Genomic DNA, 22065 nt, shown 5'->3' with positions numbered 1-22065 from the left:
TACTTTGAAGATTGAATCTATGTAATTCAAATCATGGTATGTATGTGAGGGTAGAGAATCTAGATTGATTGGTGATTGGTAGGTATGCTGTAGTATACTTGAGCATACGAGAATTAGCTAGCTAGTCTTCTTGCATACTGTAATCTTTATGAAGAAATTAACCAAGCATCTGTAGATCAATCGATGTCTTTATTGAAACATGGAAAAGTGTTAGTTCAGACAATCATGCGGATGAAGAATTAATTATACGATAAATTCTCCGTTCCCCATAAGGCGTAAGGCGTTAGAGAAAAGGAAGAATATCGGTACACTAGAAGATTTCCCATGCTTCTCTTTGAAATAACGGTTGTTTACGATGGAGAATGCACACATCGCATAATAGATATTGTGCTTGAGTTCGGACACTCCGCTTGGAAAGTTCGTGGTATACGCTGGACTTGACACAAGACTATCGAGATTGGATAGATTGGAAACACGTGCTAATTGTGAATTATTCATGAGAACCGTACTGTTTCGCGAACGCGTTTTGAATTCCATGGGTTCGTGGGATTTTCTCCTATTTTTCTGAATCGCTTACGGATCACGAGATGGTGTGGGGTGTGTCTGTTCTTTTCAGTTCTGTCTATCCATCAATCAAATGACATTCTTTCTTCACACGCTTGTACCGAGGAGTTGGATAAGATTTGGAATTTCAAAAACTTTCCAACGCTTTTTCTTTCCTTTCCTTCTTTGCTTTCTAGATTCCTTCTAGACGGTTTGACCATATCCACCGAGCGCAAATCTTGAGATGAAATTTGTAAATCATGCGCGGGCTGTGCGGGGACAGGGATCCACACGCTTGGGAATTCATGCACAATAACCGTTTGAGTAATGAATTGGGGGAGAAACGATTGGCATTATGGATGAGAGGAGGAGAGCGAGCAAATTCCTAGTTGTGTGCGTGTCACTTGGGACGGTTTGGGAAGGAGGTTGCATACTAGATGGAAGTTTGTTGGGGGAGGTTGGCTGGGGAGAAAGAGCATGAGGAGGTAATTTCAAAGGGATATGCAGTACTATCGATTTTTGAGGAAAGTTTTTGGAGTTTGACGCGCTTGGTTTGGAGATGAAATGAGGGATGTTGGGATGGGAGGGGTGGATGCGAGAGAGTGTGGTGGATGGAGCGATGACGGAATTGGCTCTGGGAAGTTCTTATGAAGGGAGATGTTCGCACCTTTTTTTCCCTATTCCTTTTTCTTCGAAGAGTCGTCTTTAGTAGCTGTCATTAAGAAGATTGTCTTTTCGATACCCAGATACCCAGATTGTATTCACTTCTTCCGACTACGACATCATCTCGAGTCTTTAGTACTTTTACAGTCTTCGACACACCGACAGACACACACACTTCATTTCCATCCTCATAATCACATAATCCCGCACACTACACCCGCAGCATCTACGCTCCGGGCCCTCGGAAATCTTTCAAAATCTTTCACTCACACCCCCGTCAAAGACCGCACATAACCTGTCGTCTTCTCTCCATTCGTCCACGCAGTTCTCGCTCTCGAACAAATTCAAACATGTCTTCTACTCCTACCACCACTGGACCGATCCCGGCTCCAACAAATACTGTTAATCCTCTCCCCGCTACACCTGCTGAAGCTGCCGCAGGAGCTGCCCCAGCCGCTGCGGGAACAGCATTGGATTTGCACACGCAAACTGAAGATGCGGCTAAGGAATACAAGAATGCGCAGAAGGCCGAGAAGGCTTACGCACAGAAGAAGAAATGCATGACTGCGAGAAAGGAATGGTATGATTGTAAAGTCCACTTTGCAGCTGGAGTGCAGGGGTTCAGAGAGGGCGGAAAATGCGTTGGACGGGTTGTTAAGGCCGGACCGGCTTTGGCGATTGAGAAGGTTAAGGGGGGAAAGGGTCAAGGGGTTAAGACTATGGATAGTGGTGCTTCGGGAGAGAGCATCATGGTGGAGAAGGAGAATGCTAATAAGAAGAGTGGTAATGGTGTGAAAGCAAAGGTGATGGGGTTGAAAGAGAAGCTTGTGGCACTGAAGGAGAAGAGGACAATGGAGAAACAGGCAAAAACTGATGAGAAAGCTGCCGTCGCCACTCCTACTGCAAGCGGAGCTGTAGCAGCAACACCAGCAGTAGAAGCTACACCAGTCGCTCCCGTTGCCCCCGTTACCCCCGTCGCTCCCGTCGTAGCAACCCCGGTCCCAAGTCCAACACAGACCAAACAGGAAAAAAAGAGAATGACTCTAGATCAGGTGAGACATCGAATTCTTTCCTACCGTCACTCGCGTTTTTGTTCCACATCATCGGAAGATGATGACGAAGAGGTGAACGTCGCGCCTCGAATTGCAGGTTGGATGACCTATTTTCTACCCTTTCACTTACTCCTCCTCTCCTTATCTTTACCCTCTCACACATTCGATTTTGCGTTGCGGGTTTTAGATTCCGAGATGGATCGATAAACATTCTGTACGATTTCTAAACAAAGAAGAATAGCATACTGATTGATGATAATAGAGAATCCAACAAGAAGAAGCCAAAGCGCTCGCGCGTCAGGAAGCGGAAGCCTCCGCCGCAAACGCTACAGCTGCGACTGGAGAAACCCCCATCGTGGCTCCAATCCAGACTCCAGCGCAACCTCAAGGGCTAACGCCAATCCAAACCACACAAACTTCAACATCGTTGGCGAACCCCCCGCAATTACCTCCCAAGACACAGTTGAGCCCCCCCGGATCCCCAACGAAGGGAACCATGGAGCCAATTCACGAGGACGGGGAGACGGGAGCGCACCCACTAGCGAGCGGGACACAGGGGCCTGTGGAAACACAGAATCAGGGGGCAGCTGGGGGCGGAGCACCGGCCGGACAATAAGCGAAGGGGGAGATGGAGGCGGCGAGGGATTGAAAGCTCGCGTGGCGGTTATGGTGCGAGGGAGATTGAGGGGGGGTGATGCGCGCGCGCCTGCTTTTCCATGGTTTACTGCGCATTATGAAGATGAGAGAGAGGCGTTCAGCGAGAAGGAGAAGAAAAAAGAGAAGAAAATCCATGCGAAGATGGGAATGAAGACGAAAACGAAAACAGGAACAGCAACAGCAGCGACAAACTCAACGAGAGCACGAATTATGGGACATTTTTCCAGGACGAAAAAGAATGATGATGCGGGAATGAATTATAACGAGAAGAGATTTCGCAGACCCGGGAAGTTGGCGACGTTGCGCTTGAGATGGTATTTGTTTGTGTCGAAAGTGAGGGATAGGGCGAGTGATGCGATGGGTTGGGTGGGGGTCTTGATTATGGATTTTCTAGGGAGAGTGAGTGAGCTGGGAGAGGGGATTGGGAAGAAGATTGGTGGGAAGAAGGGGAAGAAAGAGAAGAAGGTTAGGTTTTCGAAGAGAGCCTTTTTCTAAGAAGGTGTTTTTGATGGGGTGGAGATCATGTGTTATGGTTTGATGTCTTTTTTATGTTTACGAGTTTTTATTGTTTTTGCTATTTCGTTTTTTTTTTTGATTTTCACGAGTTCTCTTCATCATTCATGTTAATGTTTCATGATTACGAGTACGAGTATGAGTATGATATTTTGTTTGGCTTTTGGTTTTGGCTTTATTTCTGATTCTTCATCTTCCGTTCTTTCTTTTCTTTTTGATATCCATTATTTTGAAATATTTTGAAGTGTTTTTATTCTCGCTTTTTCGAAAGGGTAATGTGGGTAACTTAAATCAATATATATAGAATTATCAGTATAGTTTGTATTTTGATACTATTGCTTTTCTTCTTGATTATGATTGTGATAGTAATAAATAAATTTCTTCCCAATAGGTATGCAATGTATCCATGTAGGAAATTGGTATATAAATATAGGAATGTATTTCGCTATGAGAGTGGTATACGACGCTTCATCCGATGAATTTGCTTTAGTCTAGTAAACCCCCTCTCTCAAACATCATAACTCAATTCTCAACCATCTCCTCGACAGCAGCAACCGACTAATTCCCAAGTCTCTCCTTCCAACTTCCAAGTTTCCCGCAAAGCTTCTCCCTAAAGCTTTACCGTGTAATAGAATTCAACAAATCTCGAAAATTATGAACACTTCATCGGCAAATCCAACCATTCCGATTTCTCTCTCTCTTTTCAACAAAAATATGACTAAAACCCACCTACAAACCATCAGTAGGTGCACAGACTTATAAAACACTCTGTATAACTTCAAAAAACCCAAAATGAGATAATATTATAATTAAATAGTTAATAACTATTATAATTTCGATTATATATATCCCCTATTAGTATTAATAAGAGTTCTATATCTATAAGATAATTCTATATATCTTTTTTAAATTTCCTTTTATGTGATTTTGTTTTATTTGTTCTGTATAATCTTCTTCAATTTATTTAATGTTTTTCATTATCTTTTTCGAATTTGTTGTTTTAATATATTCCAAATACCTTCTATTGAATTTAAATTAGATGAATTAAAGGAATGAAATAAATTTTCAATATTGTATATATTCCTAAGCTTTTAAATAAGATTATATTTAAGGAATTTATAAGAATTATTGCCATTCTTTATTAAAAGTTATTTATATATAGAATTTTTTGTCTATAACCTTTCAATTGTTTTTATATAAATAGGGAGTAATTGTTTTATATAGTATTTTTGTGTTATAATATTGTTCTAAGATTTAATATCCTTAGAATATAGTTTTTCATTCTTTTATATATAAAGTCTTTTCTTATAATCTTCAAGACTTTTAGTTTTAAAACACCTTTTAAACTTAAATATAGGTATCAATTTATCCGTATATTCCTTCTTATTATAGTAGAATTCAAATTTTTCAACTTTTTTCTTAAAAAAAACTTATACTTTATAATAAATTTTATTACTTTTTAATAAAAAATATTCTATTATATTTTCTAGTTTATATCAAGTTCTAGCTTCTTTTAGTATCTCTCTCTTTCTTATAGAAGCAGGATCTATATATATTTCGTCTATATATAGAATATATTTCCAAAATCCTTTCATAATAAGGTTATTGTACTTATGCATTTCACTGAAAATGATGTGTTTTCTATAGTTTTAATTATTAAAACATTTTTCTAAATAAGTAGCTTTATAGTGCTAACCTTGATTTGTAAATCTCTTTAAATTTTTCTATAGTGAACATTGTTTTACTCCCAAGTTAAAGTAATCAATTATCATTTTATAAGATTTAATTTATAATTTATTTTGAAAAAATAAAACAAATATTTTATAAATATTCTTATTAATTGATATAGATCCCTTTAGATTCTTAAAAAGATTATAAGTCTTTCTAAAGGTTTTTCTTTTTAATAAATCTCTTTTTTAAAGTTATTAATGAACTATAGATTTTGATAAATCTAATTAAATTAAAATAAAGTGTAAACTTTCTTTTATATAATATCGATCGAATTTATTATAAAACTTTAATTTTGTTAATGAATTATATTCTCTATATAATTTTTTATTAATAAAAATAATTTCATATTTAATTAATTATATATTCGATAGCATTTTGAAGTTGAATTAATTGCTTATATTTAGGATTGTTTATTTTAAGGGTATTTTTAAAAAGCGCATGTCCCGTGAGTTCGTGCACCCACTGGTGAACTCATCTCTAATATTACAGACTTGATCAGTATCGAATTACTTGATACACATATAAAATCCTGCGCAACATGGAAGTTTCCCAATTGCATTCACAGTCTCACTATCAAACATTAGTGCATCTCACTCTTCCCTTCATGACGAATACATATGAGTAAAATCATGAAATTACGAATCAAAAATATTCACATCCGTACAAAATTCCGTACAAATCTACAAATCAACTATTCATTTCCTCCCAAACATACTAAATAAAAATCGCAATCCAACCCCGTGGTACAGCACAGCAAATATCAAGATATCCCCTCAAATAACTAACACATTCCAACAACACAATCCAAGAAACTCACGACTACAGATCACTTTCCTCACCTCTCTCCTCCACATTCGCATCAGAGATCAATATCTCCTGCCGGTCGGGCAATGTTCGCTCGCCAGTGATGAACATTCACCGGATCTTTCTGATACATATTTACCTCGAAGAATCTATTATGAGAGGTGCATTTGAAGTTTTTGTATCTATTTACTCGTTAGTTTATCATTCATCATTTCCCGTGTTGGATCATATCATGCGAGTTCTTCATCTTGAAATAAATATTGAAATCTAAAATAAGAAAGAACTGGATGATGTACTCACGAATTCAACTTCTGGTAATTAGCTTGAATAAGATGTTGTTCGGTGATTTCGATGAAGTCTCCTGGGGAAGTTTCATCAGGGATGAAGTAGCGTTTGGATTCAAGAGGACCGTAGTTGACTTGTCGAACAAATTGGATGGCGTATGGTGTGGTGGGAGTGATGGGGTTTGAGTCAGCTTCTGGGTCAGTGGGAGTTGTGACGGAGGAGGAGCGAGGGTATTCGGCCCAGGCTTTGAAGGTGGTAAATTTTTGTTGGTGGGTGAGTTTTTGGGGACGGAAGGACTCGGGGGAATCACAGCAGAAGAGGGTGGTCATGATGTAGGTTTGAAGGTGGTAAAGTGGAGGATGGTTTGATTTGGAGTAGGGGATAGATGTTTTGGCTTGTAGTTTGGTGATAGTCAACGTAGTAGTAATATGAGACGATTGCAGAGCAACTGAAATGAAATTTGAGAACCCAGGTAGCGATATATATGCAATGAGGACTGGAAATACTCGAGACTCGGATGTTCAAAATCAAGAAAGATGCGAGTAATTCCTCAAAGGATGAAAGCATCAGATGTCCAATAACCCGAGCATATTGGCGTTAAACAAGCCAAGTCGTCAGCATCTGAGCCTGATTTACACAAATGGGAAGCTAATTCTTTCCTGGCCAGCAACTCTCCGAAGACCCCGCCCTCATGGCATGCAGTATTGTCGAGTAATCAAGTCTTTGGATTTGACTGCAGACTTTCATGATAGGCTGTGAGCTTCTCGCATCTCAGACTCTCTGTCGTCCTCAGTAAGAAATCGATTAATTGGTAGACTTATAAAAATGAGGCCTACAACTAAGGCAATCTGCGTTTGGACTAAGCACCTAGCATAGAGAATATATGCAGCCTCCCAATACCATTTTGACGGCGTCACGATAGCAAATATGATTGGCAATGCTCATTTGAGGCCACCTATCACATTCCCCAAGAAACATTCTCATAGCCGATACATGCAGAATGAAATACAAATTCGTGTTCGTAATATCGAAAATTCGGTATTGTTTGCATTCTCGCTGCTTATTGGAGCATTACAATTTTGAGGCCTACAACCAGGGTGATAAAAATACCGAATGGATATTGGTTGAGCGATCTCGCTTCCAACACGTGTAGACATTCAATGATGACGACTGATTGGCTGTAGCAACATCTCGAGCATCATAAGAACCCTCGAATTTCCCACCTTCTTTCCTTCTTTTTTCTTTTCTCCTCACGGCGCGAAAGGCGGCGCTGTCCTTCCTCACTCTTTTCTTCCTACACAGCCACTCCTTAGGATCTTCTTTTTTTCATTCATCTTCAGCATCTTCCTACTCTTTGCACCACCTTAACCCTAATTCGGGGGCCTCCTCTACGAGCAAGGAGGCTCAAAGCGAATAGAACCTATCTTCTCGGAATACACCGCTGGGAACGAAAACGAACATTATCATCTACATCGTGAATTTATCGATCCCAGCCTTTTAGACCTCAGGAGATATCCTATTCATCCTTCAATCGACTCAAGTACCCAGGCTGAGGCCCAGAAAACAAACAAACGACTTGATGGAATTGAAGGCTCTTTCGCTGAAGATGACAACCATGGAAACTTTGATCCTCTGCCTTATACTCCCTACACCACTTTGCCAGATCTACCTGCGGGAGACGCAGAGTTTCAGCAAGCTCTCGAATATGTCGAATATGTCGAAGAACCTGGCGAAGGCCAGGTTCAGTACAGTCTTTACTCAGATCCATCAGTCTCCAATCCTCACGTGGAGCAATTCCAACAACAACAACATCATCATCATCATCATCATTCTACTGTTCAGATTTTACCCGAACAACCAGATCCGCAACCAGTTGCTCAACACTACACTTGCTCAGAATGTCAAAAACGATTCAAACTCCTATATGAGTTAAAGTAAGTGCCAATTCTTTTGCAAATCCATATTGTATGGCTTGTTGATGTTGATATCCGACCTCAGTGCTCATACAAACTCACATACTCTCCCTTTCAAATGCCACATATCCTCATGTAAATCATTCGGATTTTGGTATCATAAAGATCTAGTACGTCACAATACAGGTGTACATTCCGAGCTCAACCCGGATGCAGAAAGACACTTCTGTGATGTGGGAAGTTGCAAGCACTCAAGAGCCAAAGGAAATGGGTTCTCGAGGAAGGATAACTGCGAAAGACACAAGAAGAATTGTAAACGCCGAAGCCGACAGATTTGACAAGAAAGGTTGTTGTGTACATAGTCAACGGAAGTACTTAAGGTTGCGGTAGAAGCAGAAATGTGATGGGTTGATGCCAATTGCCAAGATATTGCCACTTGATTATTGTAATTGTAGAATCATGACCGAATCCCTAGAACCCCCAAACTGCATTTCCCCAAGCCGTTCAAACAAAATCACCTGCCCTTGTCGTCTTAAGATCAGTCAAGACGCCCAAGTCCAAATATTTACCTCAATTCCCTCTGTTTTTTGCTACTAAGCTCATCATCATTCTTCGGTTTTCCTCTCATCACCAACTATCAAACCATTTGTATTTACCCTTCCCCAAATTCGGCTATGCAATCCTTTTACCTACACGCTGACAACAAAGACTTCCCTTGATTAATCAAAAGACCAAATGTAGGAAGACACGCTCAAACCATTGCGGGTTTAGTTGGATACTTAAACCTGAGATAGCATGCAAGATTTCCAATATGTGTTTATCGATCAGCACTAGCTATTTATGTGATGTCAAGAACATCATGAATCATATCCCATAAACGCTTGAGGCTCACATGACGGAAAACGCAACGCAAGGTTGGATTGAAAAGAATGCCCATATATTCCCCGTACTGTGCACTCCAGCCATCACTCAACGACAAGACCAACATCTCAAGAAGTCTTTCTTCTCTGACGTCCATGAATAGACTATCTTAAAGATCTGTCACTTGCACTTGCAGAAGAAAAAGGCTTAAAATGGTCACAATGTTAAGGACTAGATTTGATTTCGGATCCCTATGATGAAACAGGAAAGGAATTCATGGTTAAAAATCACCCGGCAAATGACTAGAACAATAGATGTGTAATTTCTCATTTCATCGTGATCGTTCAAGTCAGATAGATCATATCTTGCCGACCGTGTCAAACAATAAGCTGAATTGAGAATCAGGGAACCTTGGACAAATAATATCCAGAACTCATATAGATAGGGAATCATCATCATCATCATCATCATTAGCAATTTTCAGTACCTATGCCAAGTATTTTAGTTGCCGCCTCTTAACCAAGCACAAACTCCCAACACAAAAACACAAACCATGGCATCTCCACTAACTGTTCCCCAAATACGTCCATATCTCAAGGCCATGCCCACATAACTCTTCCAAGGCTCTGGCAAGAAACCTATCACTGTCCCCATCATACCAGCGGGCATCGAATCTCCCTTCTCCAAATAAAATCTGCTGCTCAACAAGACCACCTCTGCTGTTGCAAAGATCCAGAAGAAATGCACACTATCCGCGCTCAATCCATCATTCGTCAAACCCGACGCCTCGCGTGCGTATTTCGTGCCCGTAAATGATGTCGTAAGTGCTATGTACAAGCCGAGGGATAATGCGAAAACAGCATGAACTATGCGCCAAATATATGCATAAGGATCAACAGCAGCGGCTTGAGCTTGTCCCTCCATCCCTATACCGGGCATACCAGGCATACCTGGAAATGAAGGCATGCCAGTTTGTCCTTCGCCCGGCGGTCCACCCATTCCTCCCATCATCTGTTGTAACATTTGCATCATGGGATCGTTTGCGCCGTCTTCGCCGGGTGCGCCTCCCATGCCTGGGAAACCTGCGAAAGGGTTTTGGCCAGGAGCTCCTCCAAATGGATTCTGTCCAGGAGCACCACCCAAAGAGCCTGGATCCATACCCAACATCATTTGTCTTAACTGATCATCATTCAGTTGCTGTTGTTGCTGTCCACTCTGAGACCTCTGGATCGGCGTGCGAGTCTGCGGCTCATAATAATGATTCGAGATATCTACTTCATCTGGATCCGCATGGTTTGTAGCCTTGGGAGCTGTTTGCGCTGGCGCTGGCTCTGGCGATGGAACCTCCTCTATAATCTCCATCAGCTTCATTCAACATATATTTCAAAGAACCATCCAAAATAGCCTCTAAACAGGAAAAATACAAACCTCTAGGTAAACCACCACCTAATCCAATAATCTTATTCAACCTTGCATTTCCCCCGTCTCTAATTTTTGCTTCTCTCTTTTCCTTCCTAATGCGCGCCTGTCTCTGAGATGGCGTTTCTGCCGCTGGCTCAGAAGTATCGGCCATTTTAATAAGAAAATTTGTTGAGAAAATGGAAAGATGATGACTTGGACAGATTTGATGATGTCGTTTATTATTTACGTGGTTGGAAGCTTCCGGAGCTGGGATTTTTTTTGGTGGGAAAGGCTAGAAGGGGTCACCAAGTAGGCACTTATTATTGCACTAGCTTTAACAATGATTTGACTTGCAGCTAATAGAACTAACGAAATCAAATAATTGTGCATTATTGGTATCGTATCAACCACACAGTATAATATTTCAAGGTTCTTACAATGGAAATCATTGATTCATTCATAATCTATAAGAGAAGTTGATTGGTATCATGTTCACCACTTCTAGGACCAGAAAGACCTCATTTCTAGGGTATTCCTCGCCAATTTATATCAATACACAATTGCAATCATAGGTGTTACTCTCAATGTAAAGATAAAAAAGCAGTATTATAAAGAATAAGTTCTTACTCTAGCAATATTTCTTTACTATACACACATGCTTCGCTCTCATCTTAATTCTCATTCCTTCGTTCCGGATTTTAGTTCTCAAAATAAAATAAACTAATCGCTTCAACTTTAAGGAGTGACTTTGCTCATGCTAACTAATCGTTTGACACCGACCTGTATGATCATTAGTATATGTTACGTTCGAATCCCAAGAAGACAACTATAAAACTTACCATCCAATTGCCACACTCATCAGGCTTTTCACGATGAATGTCGACTTGCATCCTGCTTGCTGTTTCGTAGTCACCAGATTGTAGTGCTTCCGCCAACTGAGTCAACTTCTCGATAGTGTCAGGTTTTACAAGTTCCTCATTATTCAGATGATCAAACAAGATGTTGAGGCGCTTCTGAGTGTCTTTCACTTGAGGAGCAAAATTTGCTGGAGCTTTCGAGGCTACTCTTTGCATGTCACTCGTGAAGATTTCGACCATTCTCTGAGCAGACTCAGGAATGTGTGATCTATCACCAGCAGGGTGCTTAGGTTTTGCTGGAGCAGCTGCAACGGCAGAAGCCCTAGGAGGCCCAGTTGGTGGTCGAGAACCGCCCATTGGAGGACCTTGCGGTGGCCCTTGTTGAGTCTGAGGAGGACCTTGGGGAGGACCTTGGTTTTGGAACTGTGAAGGTGGAGGCTGACTTTCATATGGTGATTGAGATGCCGCGTACTGGCTAGGTGGTGCAGCTGACGGTGGCGCATATGGGTTAGATGGAGGTGGTCTCATACCTCCCTGAGGAGGTGGAGCAATATTTGATGGAGGTGGTTGAGAGTATTGTTGCGCTGCTGGAGATGGAGCGTATCTGCTTGTTGGTGCAGCCCCGACAGGTGGTGAATTATATGGAGAAGCTCCACGAGGAATTGTAGGTGGTGGTATTGATGCATATGGTGATTGAGCAGGGGGTGCTTGAGGAGTATATGCATTGGCCGTGGATGACGGTCTAGGAGGTGGTGCAGTCGTCAATGGCGAACTAATACGTGGTGGGGCTGATCCCTTAGGTGGAGGAGGTGGGGGTGTTGCCCTGGAAGCACCGTATGGGTTTGCTGGAGGTGGCATTGAAGCAGCTTGTTGATTTGGGAATGGATTTGCAACAGGGGTACTTCTTCTAGCAGTAGGAACCTTTGTTACGAAAGGTGTGTCATTCCAGTTTGTCATATCTTTAGCTTTAGATGGAGGTGGAGCTGATGGAGTTGTGTTTCTCGGAGGGGGGGCTCCAAATGATTGTTGAGGTGCTCCATAACCTGATGGAGCTGCTCCGTATGCTCCGTACGAAGGTGCGTAAGCAGGCTGAGATGGTTGTGGTGGCTGGTAACCTTGTGGTGCGTAAGCGCTTGCTGCAGGTGCATATGGATTAGAAGCACCTGAAGTGGGTGGCGCATAAGGATTAGAAGCTGGAGCAGTAGCGGCAGGTGGAGCGTACGGATTTGGAGCAGATTGGGCTGGGGGTGCCACAGCAGCAGGAATTGGCTGTTGATATGCGGCTGGCTGAGCACGTGCTGGGACTCTGGACGAAGCTGCTGGCTGTCTCGCGGTAGTGGTAGGGGCAACCTTTCTTGATGCACGCTTGACTCGGTCTCGTGCAACTTCTGCAGCAGGATACTGAGCTGGAAGAAGATCAAGATATCTTTCAGCAATTGAGAGATGCCCGTGAGCAGCAACAATGTCTGCATACTCTGTATATTTGTCATACAAAGCTTCCAATTTCCAGTCTGATGTCAAACTCTGCTCAGGATCTTGGAATTTGGTGACATTGCGGAATACGGTGACCTTTTCGATAAAGTTTTGGAGTGACTTTGCATGTACGGAGAATGTAGAATCGCCTTCTTGTTCTTCAATGCCATGCTTTTCGTTCTCTTGAAGTTCGGAAATCCAGATGTTGATGACCTTCTCCAACTTTGAACCAACCAAGAAACAGAATGAAGCATCCTTTGCAGTGCCAGATTCCAAAAGCCTATCACCAAGCGCCTCACAGAGATCTGGGAATTGAGCTGGATCGGCATATGTGCATAAAGTTGCCATCGACTCTTTCCAGTTCTCCAGGTCAGCATTGTATACAACATCCCACAAGTTTTTGCCAATGACTGAGCTAAGGAGTCGTAGATAGTTGGGGCCTTCTGCCTTTTTGGCTAGGTAGGCAGATTGAACTTTATCTAACAACTCCTTTCCACCACAATTGGCAATTATGAATGCATCAGCGATACGATCCTCCTTAAGACAGACAGTCATCGCTTTTTCGAACTGGCCAAGCATCAAAGCTTTGGTAATTTGTTTTTCCGAGGCCGAATCGGATTCAGCAAATAGATGGAAAGGATTATCCGTCTTGGCTCCCTTATTTGCTGGGATATCCGTCAAAAAATCATCACCTTCGGCACCATCGAAAAGTGTAGATAATCTATTGTTCTTTCCTGCTTCTCCATTGGCATCAGCTGGCGCTTCTTCCGACTTTTCAGCATCCTCTACGTCAAGTCCTGATACACCATTCGTAATCTCGTCTATGTCAGAGAATCCAAGGTATTCGGTGACTTGCTTTCGAGGGTTGGCTGCAATCAATGTCTCGATAACTTTCCAGTCTGCCTTCTCTTCCTCGGTCTTGGCCTGATCAATATGAGTTTCACAAATGCTCTTAATATCCCCGGATTTGAGGGCATTTTCGAAAGACTCAGTAGCAGATCCTACGTCTGAATCAACCGTGAATTGAGAAATTTGGACCTTGGAGGATCTAGGCTTTCCTGCTACAGTTGGTAACAAGTTAAAGCTCACTAATTTGCCACCAAATCCGAAAGAAGCTCCAACCGGTCGTTCAAGCCACTTAGGAGCTTTGTTCAATGAAAATGAAGCCCCTTGAGGCTCAGTTTGGGCCTTGGTGAAAAAGTCCTCGCCATCAATTGGACCTGCAACGGGGGCTTGGGATGCAGTAGGGTTTGTATTTTGTAAGGTCTGAATAGCTATCTTTCCATCAAAGGACGCAGTGGCAGACAATGCGGGGTTGTGCGGATTGAATCTAGTCTGGAAGGTCCAATTGGTGACTTCAGGGAATTCTCCATATTGTTCCCCAGTTTGAGGGTTCCAGATCAAAGTTCTATTATCTTTACCGCAAGATATCAGAAGATCGGCATCTTGTTGACACCAAGACAATGACAAAATTCCTTGCATATGCCCTTGTAAAGTACGCTCAGGCGCATTTGAGTTTCTGAGATCCCACAAAAGAATGACCGGTGTAGAATCGTCGGGTGTAGCAGTCAAAAGCTTTGTCGCATTATTTGGGTCCCATGCAATCGCTCCTACCGCTTTTCGATTGTTGCTCAATTGTAGAGAAGCCTTCTTGGTCTTCAAATCCCAGACGGTAACATATCCTCCACTTCCACCAGTTGCCAAAATATGGGGAACTTTTCTATTCCATGCAACACATTCGAGGTCATCCGATCTTGCGGCAGCTGTGCCTAATCTAAATGGATTGGAGATATCGTTTACGTCGTAGATGAATAGCTCGCCCTTAGAGCCAGCAGTAGCTAGGATTTGTGGCTTCAATGGGTTAAACTGAAGAGACTTGATAGCACCCGTATGTTTCGTCGTCCTAGACATGAAAGCATCCTCAGCTCCTTGTATAAGTTTCTCTGCATCCCATAAATCCAACGATCCATTCTCAAGTGCGCCTGCGATTATGCCCCGCGGATGGTCTGCATTTGCTGGTGCCCATGCAATGTCGTGAAATCTAATGGAACAGTTAGCCTTTCTGAAGTCCTTAAGCTCGATACAAACAATCCATCGGCATACCTGGAGTCTGTGCTAATGCTAGCAATAGGTTGTAGTTCTACACCTTGCTCGTCGTTATCCAAGCTTAGATCCCAAAGCTCCAGCTTCGTCTCATCAGAAAAATCCGCATCAACAGCCCCAGCCCTGGTACCCGTGACAACCAAAGGAGTCTCTGGACCTGGGGACCAGGCGAAGGCCGCAGTTCTGGGAATTTCCCTTAGACGGACCATTGTCTCGTCTCTATTTGTAGAATTAACAAGCCAGATTACACTGCGGAAAGTTTGCCGCGGTGTGCCTTTTCAACCGATTTTGTCACTACACCGGTAGAGACAAATGGAAAATACTCGTATATTTTAAATTGTATGAGACGTGTAAAGACAGCAAAAGTTGCGGTCTGTTGAATTGTTTATAGGGAGTAGCACTGTGAACACCTTTCCCCATAATCGGATGGTCATAGCGAGAGATCCCGCCCGTAGGATTGTGAATCTTAAAAAAGAGCTGACACGTGATTAAAGACTCCTTTCGCGATTTGTTGGATAGCATTTGGGCAGTTTGGAAGTGACAAATACACCAGAGATTCGTTTAATCTTGATTCAGTCTAATACTTCCCATAATCTACAAGATGACCGATCAAGCACGTTGGAAAGCTACTGTGTACGTTGGTGGTCTCTCCCACATGGTTACCACCGCAAATCTCGAAGCAGCATTTTTACCCTTTGGAGAAATAGCAGATGTCTCTATACCGTAAGTCCTCCGCGCTACATTTCAATGTCCTTATGTTAAAAATCTTTTAGCAAAGCAGATGGGCCCAACTCAACAGAGCCACATCGAGGTTTTGGATATGTAGAGTTTGAGGACCCAGAAGATACCAAAGATGCCATCGACAATATGGACCAATCTGAGCTATTTGGAAAGGTGATCAAAGTTAATGCGGCTAAGCCTCCAAAGAATGCGAATGAGGGATTGGGAAGTAAGACGGCTTTATGGGAGCAGGTAAGACTTCATGGAATCCTGCTGTGTGATGGTAGGGGGTGATTTGGGTAGTCACTGATATTTCGATACAGGAGGGCTGGCTAGCAGAGAATGCTGTGAGTGAGGAGGACAAACTTGCAGCTGAGCAAGCAAGAGCCGGAGTTCAGGATAGACATGATGATCCTATGCAAGGTCTAGAAGGATTGGATGTAGCTGGGCCCAAGCCGGCTTGAAGAAGGGCTGTGTTATGTTCGTCGGCTACAGGTCATGAAATATGTTACTAGGGAGTTTTTGGAGTAAAGCGAAAGGAGTTTAGGTGGCAGGGAGAAGCGTATACATGCTCTTCAATGTATAGGTTGGAGTTGGACAATGAAAAGCATGAGATATCAGGTATGGAGACTATGTATTCATGAGAAATAAGGGCCAATTCTGTACAACTCATTCGAGGTTTGGCCCATGCATCCATTCTAATTTCTCCATTCCATTCTTCCCCCCAGCGCGTTCCATTCAGTATCGCTTTTGATGTATGAACTTTTTCCCGACAATCAGTCTGTTTCCAAACCTCCGAAACTTTGTAGATGAATAGTTTATTCCTTTGCTCTGTTTTGTCTGGAGAGACGCATTTGCTTATCAACAACAAGTTTGCGACCCAAGGAGTAGAAAGCGAATCCGACAGCGACACCGACGACGATTCCTTCAAATTGATATCAGTGTAAATTCTGGCCGTATTCTGGAGAAGATGTAGACATACCCAAAGGAACCAACTCGGGAGGAATCTTCTTCCATTGGCGCAATCGTTGCGAGATAGTGTGGGCTGTCGACCTTATTGTCAGTCTCGATTCTCATCTGCTAAAATCGTATTTCCCAATCTAAATTCAGTCTTTCCCCTCCAGCTCTCCGATTATCCAATCGTGGGGTGAACGTACCGCTATGCTCCTCCTTCTGTAAAGCCACAAAACATTAGCCCTCCCACCTTCAAAATCGCAAAATCGCAAATTAACAACAAACGAACTTACGGGCACAGGCGACCACATCTTCTTGGTCGGTTGGAACATTCTAGTAACAGTAGTAGGATGCATCTTGAACCGTTGTTCAATCTTCAAGTCTTTCTGAATAGAATTACACTTACTTCCGTGGTCTGAGGTTTTGGAGGACCTGCATTTCCGCGCTAGCGAGCTCGGCCTTAGCCGACTTCATCCCGAAGTGAGAAAGTGCAGGCCCATTCCAATCAACCTCACATCATTCGTCTCAATTGAACCACGGCCACCACCACCATCTCCCCTCTAAATTCTGTGATCGCCAGAGAATAAATACGCAAACATGTCTGAGGAACGCGAGACCAAGCCCTTCAAGTTCGTTACTGGTATGTGTCACCCGGGGACCCGCCCACTGTCTGGGCATTTAAAAATGGTCTGATTGATTGCTAACTGGATTTCTAAATAGCTGGTATGCAATTCCTCCGCCGCTGGGCCCTGCGAAATGACCAGAAGGCTGATTGTAGGATATAGGATTCGACGCTCGATTCCCCAACCAGAACCAAACTAAACATTGCTGGCAAAACTATGTCGATTATCACAAGTGTGTCCTAGCCAAGGGCGAGGATTTCGCACCATGCCGTCAAGTACGTTTTTGCGATCGATTCAGAGGGGAAATATACTGATGGAGGGGAACAGTTCTTCTTGGCTTATAAGTCATTGTGCCCAAGTGCCTGGGTTGAGAGATGGGATGACCAACGTGGTTAGTAGCGGAACTTAAAAGGGATCGGAAGGCAAGGTTTGGCTAATGTGAAATATTTTAGACAACGGAACATTCCCCACTCGATTGGATCAGTAAGGAATTCAAGGGTTCTAGAGGGTTGCATGGTGTGATAGAGCAGAGGACGTTTACAATGGATGTATCATACAGAGTCATTATGCGAATTGATGAGAAACGAGTCGCCTTGAATAGACGTGCTTGATTCAAATTTGGTAGATACGTTGATATTCATGAGTTATGCATTTTAAAAGTGCATTCAGGCTTCTCTCAGAGCACTCAGTCGGTCATATCTCAACATCGCTCCAAGCAAGACTTGTGCACCATTCCCACAGTCTTCTGGACTACAATACTCGGCTGGATTATGACTAACGCCGTCTTTACAAGGCACAAAGATCCTAGTTATGGTTAGTGATGTTCCGATATAAGTGAAATGGAGGAGTATTACATTGAGGTCGGAGCATGTCTCGAGGTATAAACACTAGATTATGTTTAGCGTTGTTCTTATCATCAGATTCTCATTCTTACCTATCATGTCCAGCGCCCGATACCATTCTCCTATAGCTTTTGGAGACGGCTTCTGCTTGATCTCCGATACCAGAAGCTGTTCCAATCAAATCTCCAGCACTCTCTTCTACGCATCGAATACAATCTTCGTTGAAATGAGTAGCCGGAGAGTCTGTATCCATTTTCCATTCCACCATACAACCTTTACCTCTCTTTCCACTAGCACCAAGAGTTGGCATCTGCTCTCCAGCAGCAATCAACTCAAAATCTCTTTTAAGTTCTTTCTCACAGTTTAGAAGCCTTTGATCCTCCGGAGACCTAATATCAAGTGAAAACTGTACGAATCCCGGAACAGTATTAGTAGAGCCAGGCTTGAGGGTGAGAATACCTAGCATAGGTAAGCAAAGTACTGCAGTTTGTCTTGAGAGAAAGGGCTTCATTACCTGTGGATGCGAGACAACCCATTTCAGCTGCCTTGTTGTGGCTATGAAGAATAATTTTTGCAGCTGTAAGCATAGCGTCTGAACGATTCTCGAAATCCGTTGTACCTAAAAGAATTCTCAATTCATCTCTCCCACATTCACATCTCTTCAGTTACAGGCAAATTTCTACAACACAATGTACCGGTATGACAATCTCTTCCTTTGACCGTAATAGTATACCACCTATAGGCCTGCACTCCCGTTACAGCCCCAATCTTCGTTTTGCTCTTCTCGAGAATCGGTCCCTGTTCAATATGTAGTTCAAAATGTGCACCGATTGGATTATCCATATACGATGTAGGAGTTGCACCGAGATATCCTATTCTTTCCAATTCTGATTTCATGGTCGCTGGCCCATTTACTTCGCCCAAATCATGGGCCACTGAGAGGGGAATGTCGTGAGCCCACACACCGTATGATATCATGGATTTGGGGAAGCGCGCTCCTTCTTCTGTGGTGGGAGTTAGAACGAAGGTTAGAGATGGGTGTCAGAGCAATGCTGAGGTGTACCGTTTGTCCACTACATCCACCAAGTTAGCGTGTCATTGCATATAGCCACGGAATCATAGTACAACAAACATTAATAACTCCCGTAGGGTATTCTGTTTCAACCTTCAAATCATTCATTGTCCTCAAGGCTTCAATACCTGCGTGAATACCCAATATTCCATCATATCTTCCTCCCGTTGGCTTTGACTCATTAGTCAATCATCATAAAATATTTGCTCACGTATGGTGTATCATTTTGGAAGTACATACCTGTGTATCTAAATGACTCCCCGCATAGGTAGCTGGTCCCTCCTTTCTTCCGGGCCGAATTGCGAAAATGTTACCTATGTTGATCAATCGTCATTACATGGGTTTCGGTAATGTGATATAAGGAGGTTACAGGTAAAAGGTGTGGGGGAATATGGGCATATGGAAGAATGCAGCAGGGAAGGCAAATGGAAGCTCACCCATAGTGTCAATCTTCACATCGCAGCCGAGATGTTTAGTTGTTTCGACAAACCAATCTCGTGCTTGTTTGTCGGCGGAAGAGAGCGCAAGTCGGGACATTCCTCGATCGGTTTCTCCTCTGGATTGCTATTAGAATTCTGTATATATTATGCAACATAATGTAGATTGAAAAGATTGAAAGATGCTCTATGCAAATGATAGATGTAGATCGATCCTGTAGTAGAACCATGGTGATGCGCCCCGTGTGATGCATCGCTTGATTTATATGCAACTAATGCACTACGCAGATTGGAACCCATATTAAAGATGACAAGCAGGCAGGCTGCATTGAGTAACATCTGAACATATCCAGCATACAGATTCTCCAGACCCAAAGACTTTCGGGAACTATCCAATGTCACTTCCACTCCCTCCCCCCCTGTCCTCTTTTCTTGTTTCCCTTTCCTTCCCTTCCCTCATATTAGAGCTCAAAGTGCAAATCCAATGAAAGAAATCAAACATACTCTCCCCATTTCTCCCCCTTCCCCCATTGACACGTATAATGCAACTCTCTCCACAATCTTTCTCTATCAACCTTTCGTGTGATCTCCATAATTTTGCCCTCTGATAAATCCCCTATTCCCAACGAGCCCTGGGAAAGGTTTCTAATCCAATTAAAGTTTCCAATCCTCGGGGTTGTTTTCAAGAGGTTGGTTTTGATAAGAGTTCTTGAATTGAATCTAGACATTTTTGCAGATACAGGATTTCAACTAAAATGCATTGGTCTAAATGGAAGTCAAGATTGGATGTATTAATTATGATATATAGTTGTCTTACTGTTGGTGCTTATCTGAGGGGAAGCTGTTCTCGAGCAGGTAGTTATCGGTTACCCCGCTACAAAGCATCTGCTACTGCATATGTAGGTACTCGGTACTCGTATGCATCATCAGGACCATACATACAGGATAGATAGCACAACATTTGTTTCAACTACCTGGAACTACTTAAAGTACTATTTCTTTCTATTCATAATCTGAAGGATAAGAGATACCTGTGCTCTTACGAAGAAATTATGATTTCATTGTCGTTTGCATTTACGTATGATGTATTTTCTTATACTTCAGAAGAATGGTCGGTCCTGGTAGAGTGAAATCTCAGTGAATGTTCAATAGGGAGAGGGGATGAACAAGGGTGAAAATTCGAAGTAAGGGTGTGAACGAAGGAAAGGACGTAGCCTGTACATATTCACAAGTAGTCTCAGTATCAGTAGGTTAGATTAGTTATGGTTTCTTTGTAGTGATCGCTATTTAAGCAGTCCGTGAATGTTTCGCTAGAAATCATAGTCCCAAGCGCCGCGCTGTAATATTAATATATATGAGAGTTTGAATCATTTAGCTTTCCCCTTGCCTTTTCCTTTTCCTTTTGCGGGAGATTTTGCAGGTGTCTTTGCAGGCGCCTTTGCTTGTGATTTGACGGGTATCCTTGATCGAGCTTTGCCTTTTGTTTGAGCCGGGGCAGGGGGTGGTGTTGGTTCTTTGGCAACTTCCTCAACTTCAACCTCCTCCTCCTCTTCTGCTTCTGCTTCTTCTTCTTCTTCTTCTTCTTCCTCAACTTCCTCGGGTATTTCAGGCTTCTTGGCTTCGACTAAATCGCCTTCATCTTCCCCTTCCACTTCCTCTTCCACTTCCTCGTCGTCATCACTCATAAACTCGTCATCCTCGTCAAAGCCAAAAAAATTCATAGCCTTCGGCTTACCGGGTGTAGACTCAGATAGTGGAGATGTATCGTTCGAGTCTGTACCACCCATAACCTCATCTTCTTCACTAGCAGAGCCATCGGTTCCTGATCCACTGCCTATGGATGTTGCTAACAAGTTATCCTTATAATCCCCAGCTTTCATAGCCGCGAGAACAGCCTCACGCGTTCTCTCTCCGGCTTCCTCCTTATCCTCAACCCATTTTCCATCCACCTTTCCTTTAGTACCATTCTTAATTTCCTGTTCTCTTCGCTCTGCCAATTCAACAACTTGCTCCCATCGTTTCCTTCTCTCTTCTTTGTCTTTCTTTGCCATTTCAGGTTTGATTGCTAAATATTCAGCTAATGCCTTTGCTTCATTGACAGTTCGTAACCTGCGGCCATCCAAATTTCGACTTGATCCGTTTTGGTCACCTTGTCCCTTCTTGCGTTTCGAAGACATGCGACCTCCAGCTGCACGAAGTTGAGATCCAAAACCTCCTTTGCCACCACATAATCGCGCTGAAAGTCGTAAAGATAGAAATTCATCGTCCGGATTTGATAGCAAATCTGATATTGGAGAAGTTGATTCAGCAGAAAGTAACTTATTCGAGATGGTTGTGAGAATAAGGCGACGATCTTGAGATGGAATGCGTTCGTAAAGTTTGTTTTGAAGCTCTGATATGGTGGTGGTTGTAGGCAGAGGTAGGGATAGAGTCGAAGGTAAATTCAAGCCCGGAAATGAAGTCAACAAAACGTTGACGGTTTGAGGTTGTGATACCATATTGTTAGTTTTTTGTTATCGGGATTGTTTTAATAGAATTGAAACTTTTATCGCGCTTTGCGA

At 42.7% G+C, this 22065-nt stretch overlaps 9 protein-coding genes across 9 annotated transcripts; 3 read left to right on the top strand and 6 right to left on the bottom strand.

The window, feature by feature from the left end:
- Positions 1 to 1141: 1141 nt before the first annotated feature.
- Positions 1142 to 3410, top strand: EAF01_009495 (uncharacterized protein; the record flags this gene model as incomplete). The annotated part of the gene is made up of 2 exons (XM_038917751.1): positions 1142 to 2355; positions 2521 to 3410. Exons 1-2 carry the CDS (start codon positions 1557 to 1559, stop codon positions 3408 to 3410), a joined length of 1689 nt encoding a protein of 562 aa, XP_038766560.1. The 5' UTR covers positions 1142 to 1556.
- Positions 3411 to 5767: 2357 nt separating this feature from the next.
- EAF01_009494 (uncharacterized protein) lies at positions 5768 to 6819 on the bottom strand. The gene is made up of 2 exons (XM_038917750.1): positions 6264 to 6819; positions 5768 to 6145 (listed from the first exon to the last, which is right to left on the bottom strand). The coding sequence occupies exons 1-2, from the start codon at positions 6575 to 6577 to the stop codon at positions 6019 to 6021; spliced, it is 441 nt and encodes a 146-aa protein (XP_038766559.1). The 5' UTR covers positions 6578 to 6819; the 3' UTR covers positions 5768 to 6018.
- A 2551-nt stretch (positions 6820 to 9370) lies between these two features.
- On the bottom strand, positions 9371 to 10734 carry EAF01_009493 (uncharacterized protein). The gene is made up of 2 exons (XM_038917749.1): positions 10451 to 10734; positions 9371 to 10371 (listed from the first exon to the last, which is right to left on the bottom strand). Exons 1-2 carry the CDS (start codon positions 10593 to 10595, stop codon positions 9524 to 9526), a joined length of 993 nt encoding a protein of 330 aa, XP_038766558.1. The 5' UTR covers positions 10596 to 10734; the 3' UTR covers positions 9371 to 9523.
- Positions 10735 to 11007: 273 nt separating this feature from the next.
- Positions 11008 to 15335, bottom strand: EAF01_009492 (uncharacterized protein). Its single transcript, XM_038917748.1, has 3 exons — positions 14857 to 15335; positions 11263 to 14794; positions 11008 to 11203 (listed from the first exon to the last, which is right to left on the bottom strand). Exons 1-3 carry the CDS (start codon positions 15063 to 15065, stop codon positions 11159 to 11161), a joined length of 3786 nt encoding a protein of 1261 aa, XP_038766557.1. The 5' UTR covers positions 15066 to 15335; the 3' UTR covers positions 11008 to 11158.
- Positions 15336 to 15365: 30 nt separating this feature from the next.
- On the top strand, positions 15366 to 16170 carry EAF01_009491 (uncharacterized protein). The gene is made up of 3 exons (XM_038917747.1): positions 15366 to 15579; positions 15630 to 15828; positions 15900 to 16170. The coding sequence occupies exons 1-3, from the start codon at positions 15458 to 15460 to the stop codon at positions 16038 to 16040; spliced, it is 462 nt and encodes a 153-aa protein (XP_038766556.1). The 5' UTR covers positions 15366 to 15457; the 3' UTR covers positions 16041 to 16170.
- A 224-nt stretch (positions 16171 to 16394) lies between these two features.
- EAF01_009490 (uncharacterized protein) lies at positions 16395 to 16886 on the bottom strand (the record flags this gene model as incomplete). The annotated part of the gene is made up of 4 exons (XM_038917746.1): positions 16395 to 16501; positions 16559 to 16621; positions 16734 to 16749; positions 16824 to 16886. 4 exons carry the CDS (start codon positions 16884 to 16886, stop codon positions 16395 to 16397), a joined length of 249 nt encoding a protein of 82 aa, XP_038766555.1.
- Positions 16887 to 17127: 241 nt separating this feature from the next.
- On the top strand, positions 17128 to 17640 carry EAF01_009489 (uncharacterized protein; the record flags this gene model as incomplete). Its single annotated transcript, XM_038917745.1, has 4 exons — positions 17128 to 17170; positions 17316 to 17428; positions 17481 to 17544; positions 17606 to 17640. The coding sequence occupies 4 exons, from the start codon at positions 17128 to 17130 to the stop codon at positions 17638 to 17640; spliced, it is 255 nt and encodes an 84-aa protein (XP_038766554.1).
- Positions 17641 to 17818: 178 nt separating this feature from the next.
- EAF01_009488 (uncharacterized protein) lies at positions 17819 to 20232 on the bottom strand (the record flags this gene model as incomplete). The annotated part of the gene is made up of 10 exons (XM_038917744.1): positions 17819 to 17957; positions 18008 to 18040; positions 18088 to 18454; positions 18510 to 18614; positions 18691 to 18999; positions 19059 to 19068; positions 19128 to 19238; positions 19308 to 19381; positions 19505 to 19623; positions 20009 to 20232. The coding sequence occupies 10 exons, from the start codon at positions 20230 to 20232 to the stop codon at positions 17819 to 17821; spliced, it is 1491 nt and encodes a 496-aa protein (XP_038766553.1).
- Positions 20233 to 20871: 639 nt separating this feature from the next.
- EAF01_009487 (uncharacterized protein) lies at positions 20872 to 22002 on the bottom strand (the record flags this gene model as incomplete). The annotated part of the gene is made up of 1 exon (XM_038917743.1): positions 20872 to 22002. One exon carries the CDS (start codon positions 22000 to 22002, stop codon positions 20872 to 20874), a length of 1131 nt encoding a protein of 376 aa, XP_038766552.1.
- Between the last annotated feature and the right edge of the window lie 63 nt (positions 22003 to 22065).

The sequence above is a fragment of the Botrytis porri genome, assembly GCF_014898465.1.
Source record: "Botrytis porri strain MUCL 3234 chromosome Unknown BPOR_014, whole genome shotgun sequence".
In the NCBI taxonomy this organism is placed as follows: Eukaryota; Fungi; Ascomycota; class Leotiomycetes; order Helotiales; family Sclerotiniaceae; genus Botrytis; species Botrytis porri.
Note: the sequence above shows the minus strand (reverse complement) of the source record. Positions and strands in the feature narration are given on the sequence as shown.

Bases quoted from the DNA above. Each gene is read 5' to 3' on its own strand.
- EAF01_009494 (XM_038917750.1), bottom strand. From the start codon at position 6,577: ATGACCACCCTCTTCTGCTGTGATTCCCCCGAGTCCTTCCGTCCCCAA. The intron at 6,146-6,263 runs GTGAGTACATCA...ACGAGTAAATAG, and splicing joins AATTACCAGAAGTTGAATTC to ATACAAAAACTTCAAATGCA.
- EAF01_009493 (XM_038917749.1), bottom strand. From the start codon at position 10,595: ATGGCCGATACTTCTGAGCCAGCGGCAGAAACGCCATCTCAGAGACAG. The intron at 10,372-10,450 runs GTTTGTATTTTT...TGGAGATTATAG, and splicing joins AGGTGGTGGTTTACCTAGAG to AGGAGGTTCCATCGCCAGAG.
- EAF01_009492 (XM_038917748.1), bottom strand. From the start codon at position 15,065: ATGGTCCGTCTAAGGGAAATTCCCAGAACTGCGGCCTTCGCCTGGTCC. The intron at 14,795-14,856 runs GTATGCCGATGG...CTGTTCCATTAG, and splicing joins AGCATTAGCACAGACTCCAG to ATTTCACGACATTGCATGGG. The intron at 11,204-11,262 runs GTAAGTTTTATA...ATGATCATACAG, and splicing joins ATGAGTGTGGCAATTGGATG to GTCGGTGTCAAACGATTAGT.
- EAF01_009491 (XM_038917747.1), top strand. From the start codon at position 15,458: ATGACCGATCAAGCACGTTGGAAAGCTACTGTGTACGTTGGTGGTCTC. The intron at 15,580-15,629 runs GTAAGTCCTCCG...AAAATCTTTTAG, and splicing joins ATAGCAGATGTCTCTATACC to CAAAGCAGATGGGCCCAACT. The intron at 15,829-15,899 runs GTAAGACTTCAT...ATTTCGATACAG, and splicing joins AGACGGCTTTATGGGAGCAG to GAGGGCTGGCTAGCAGAGAA.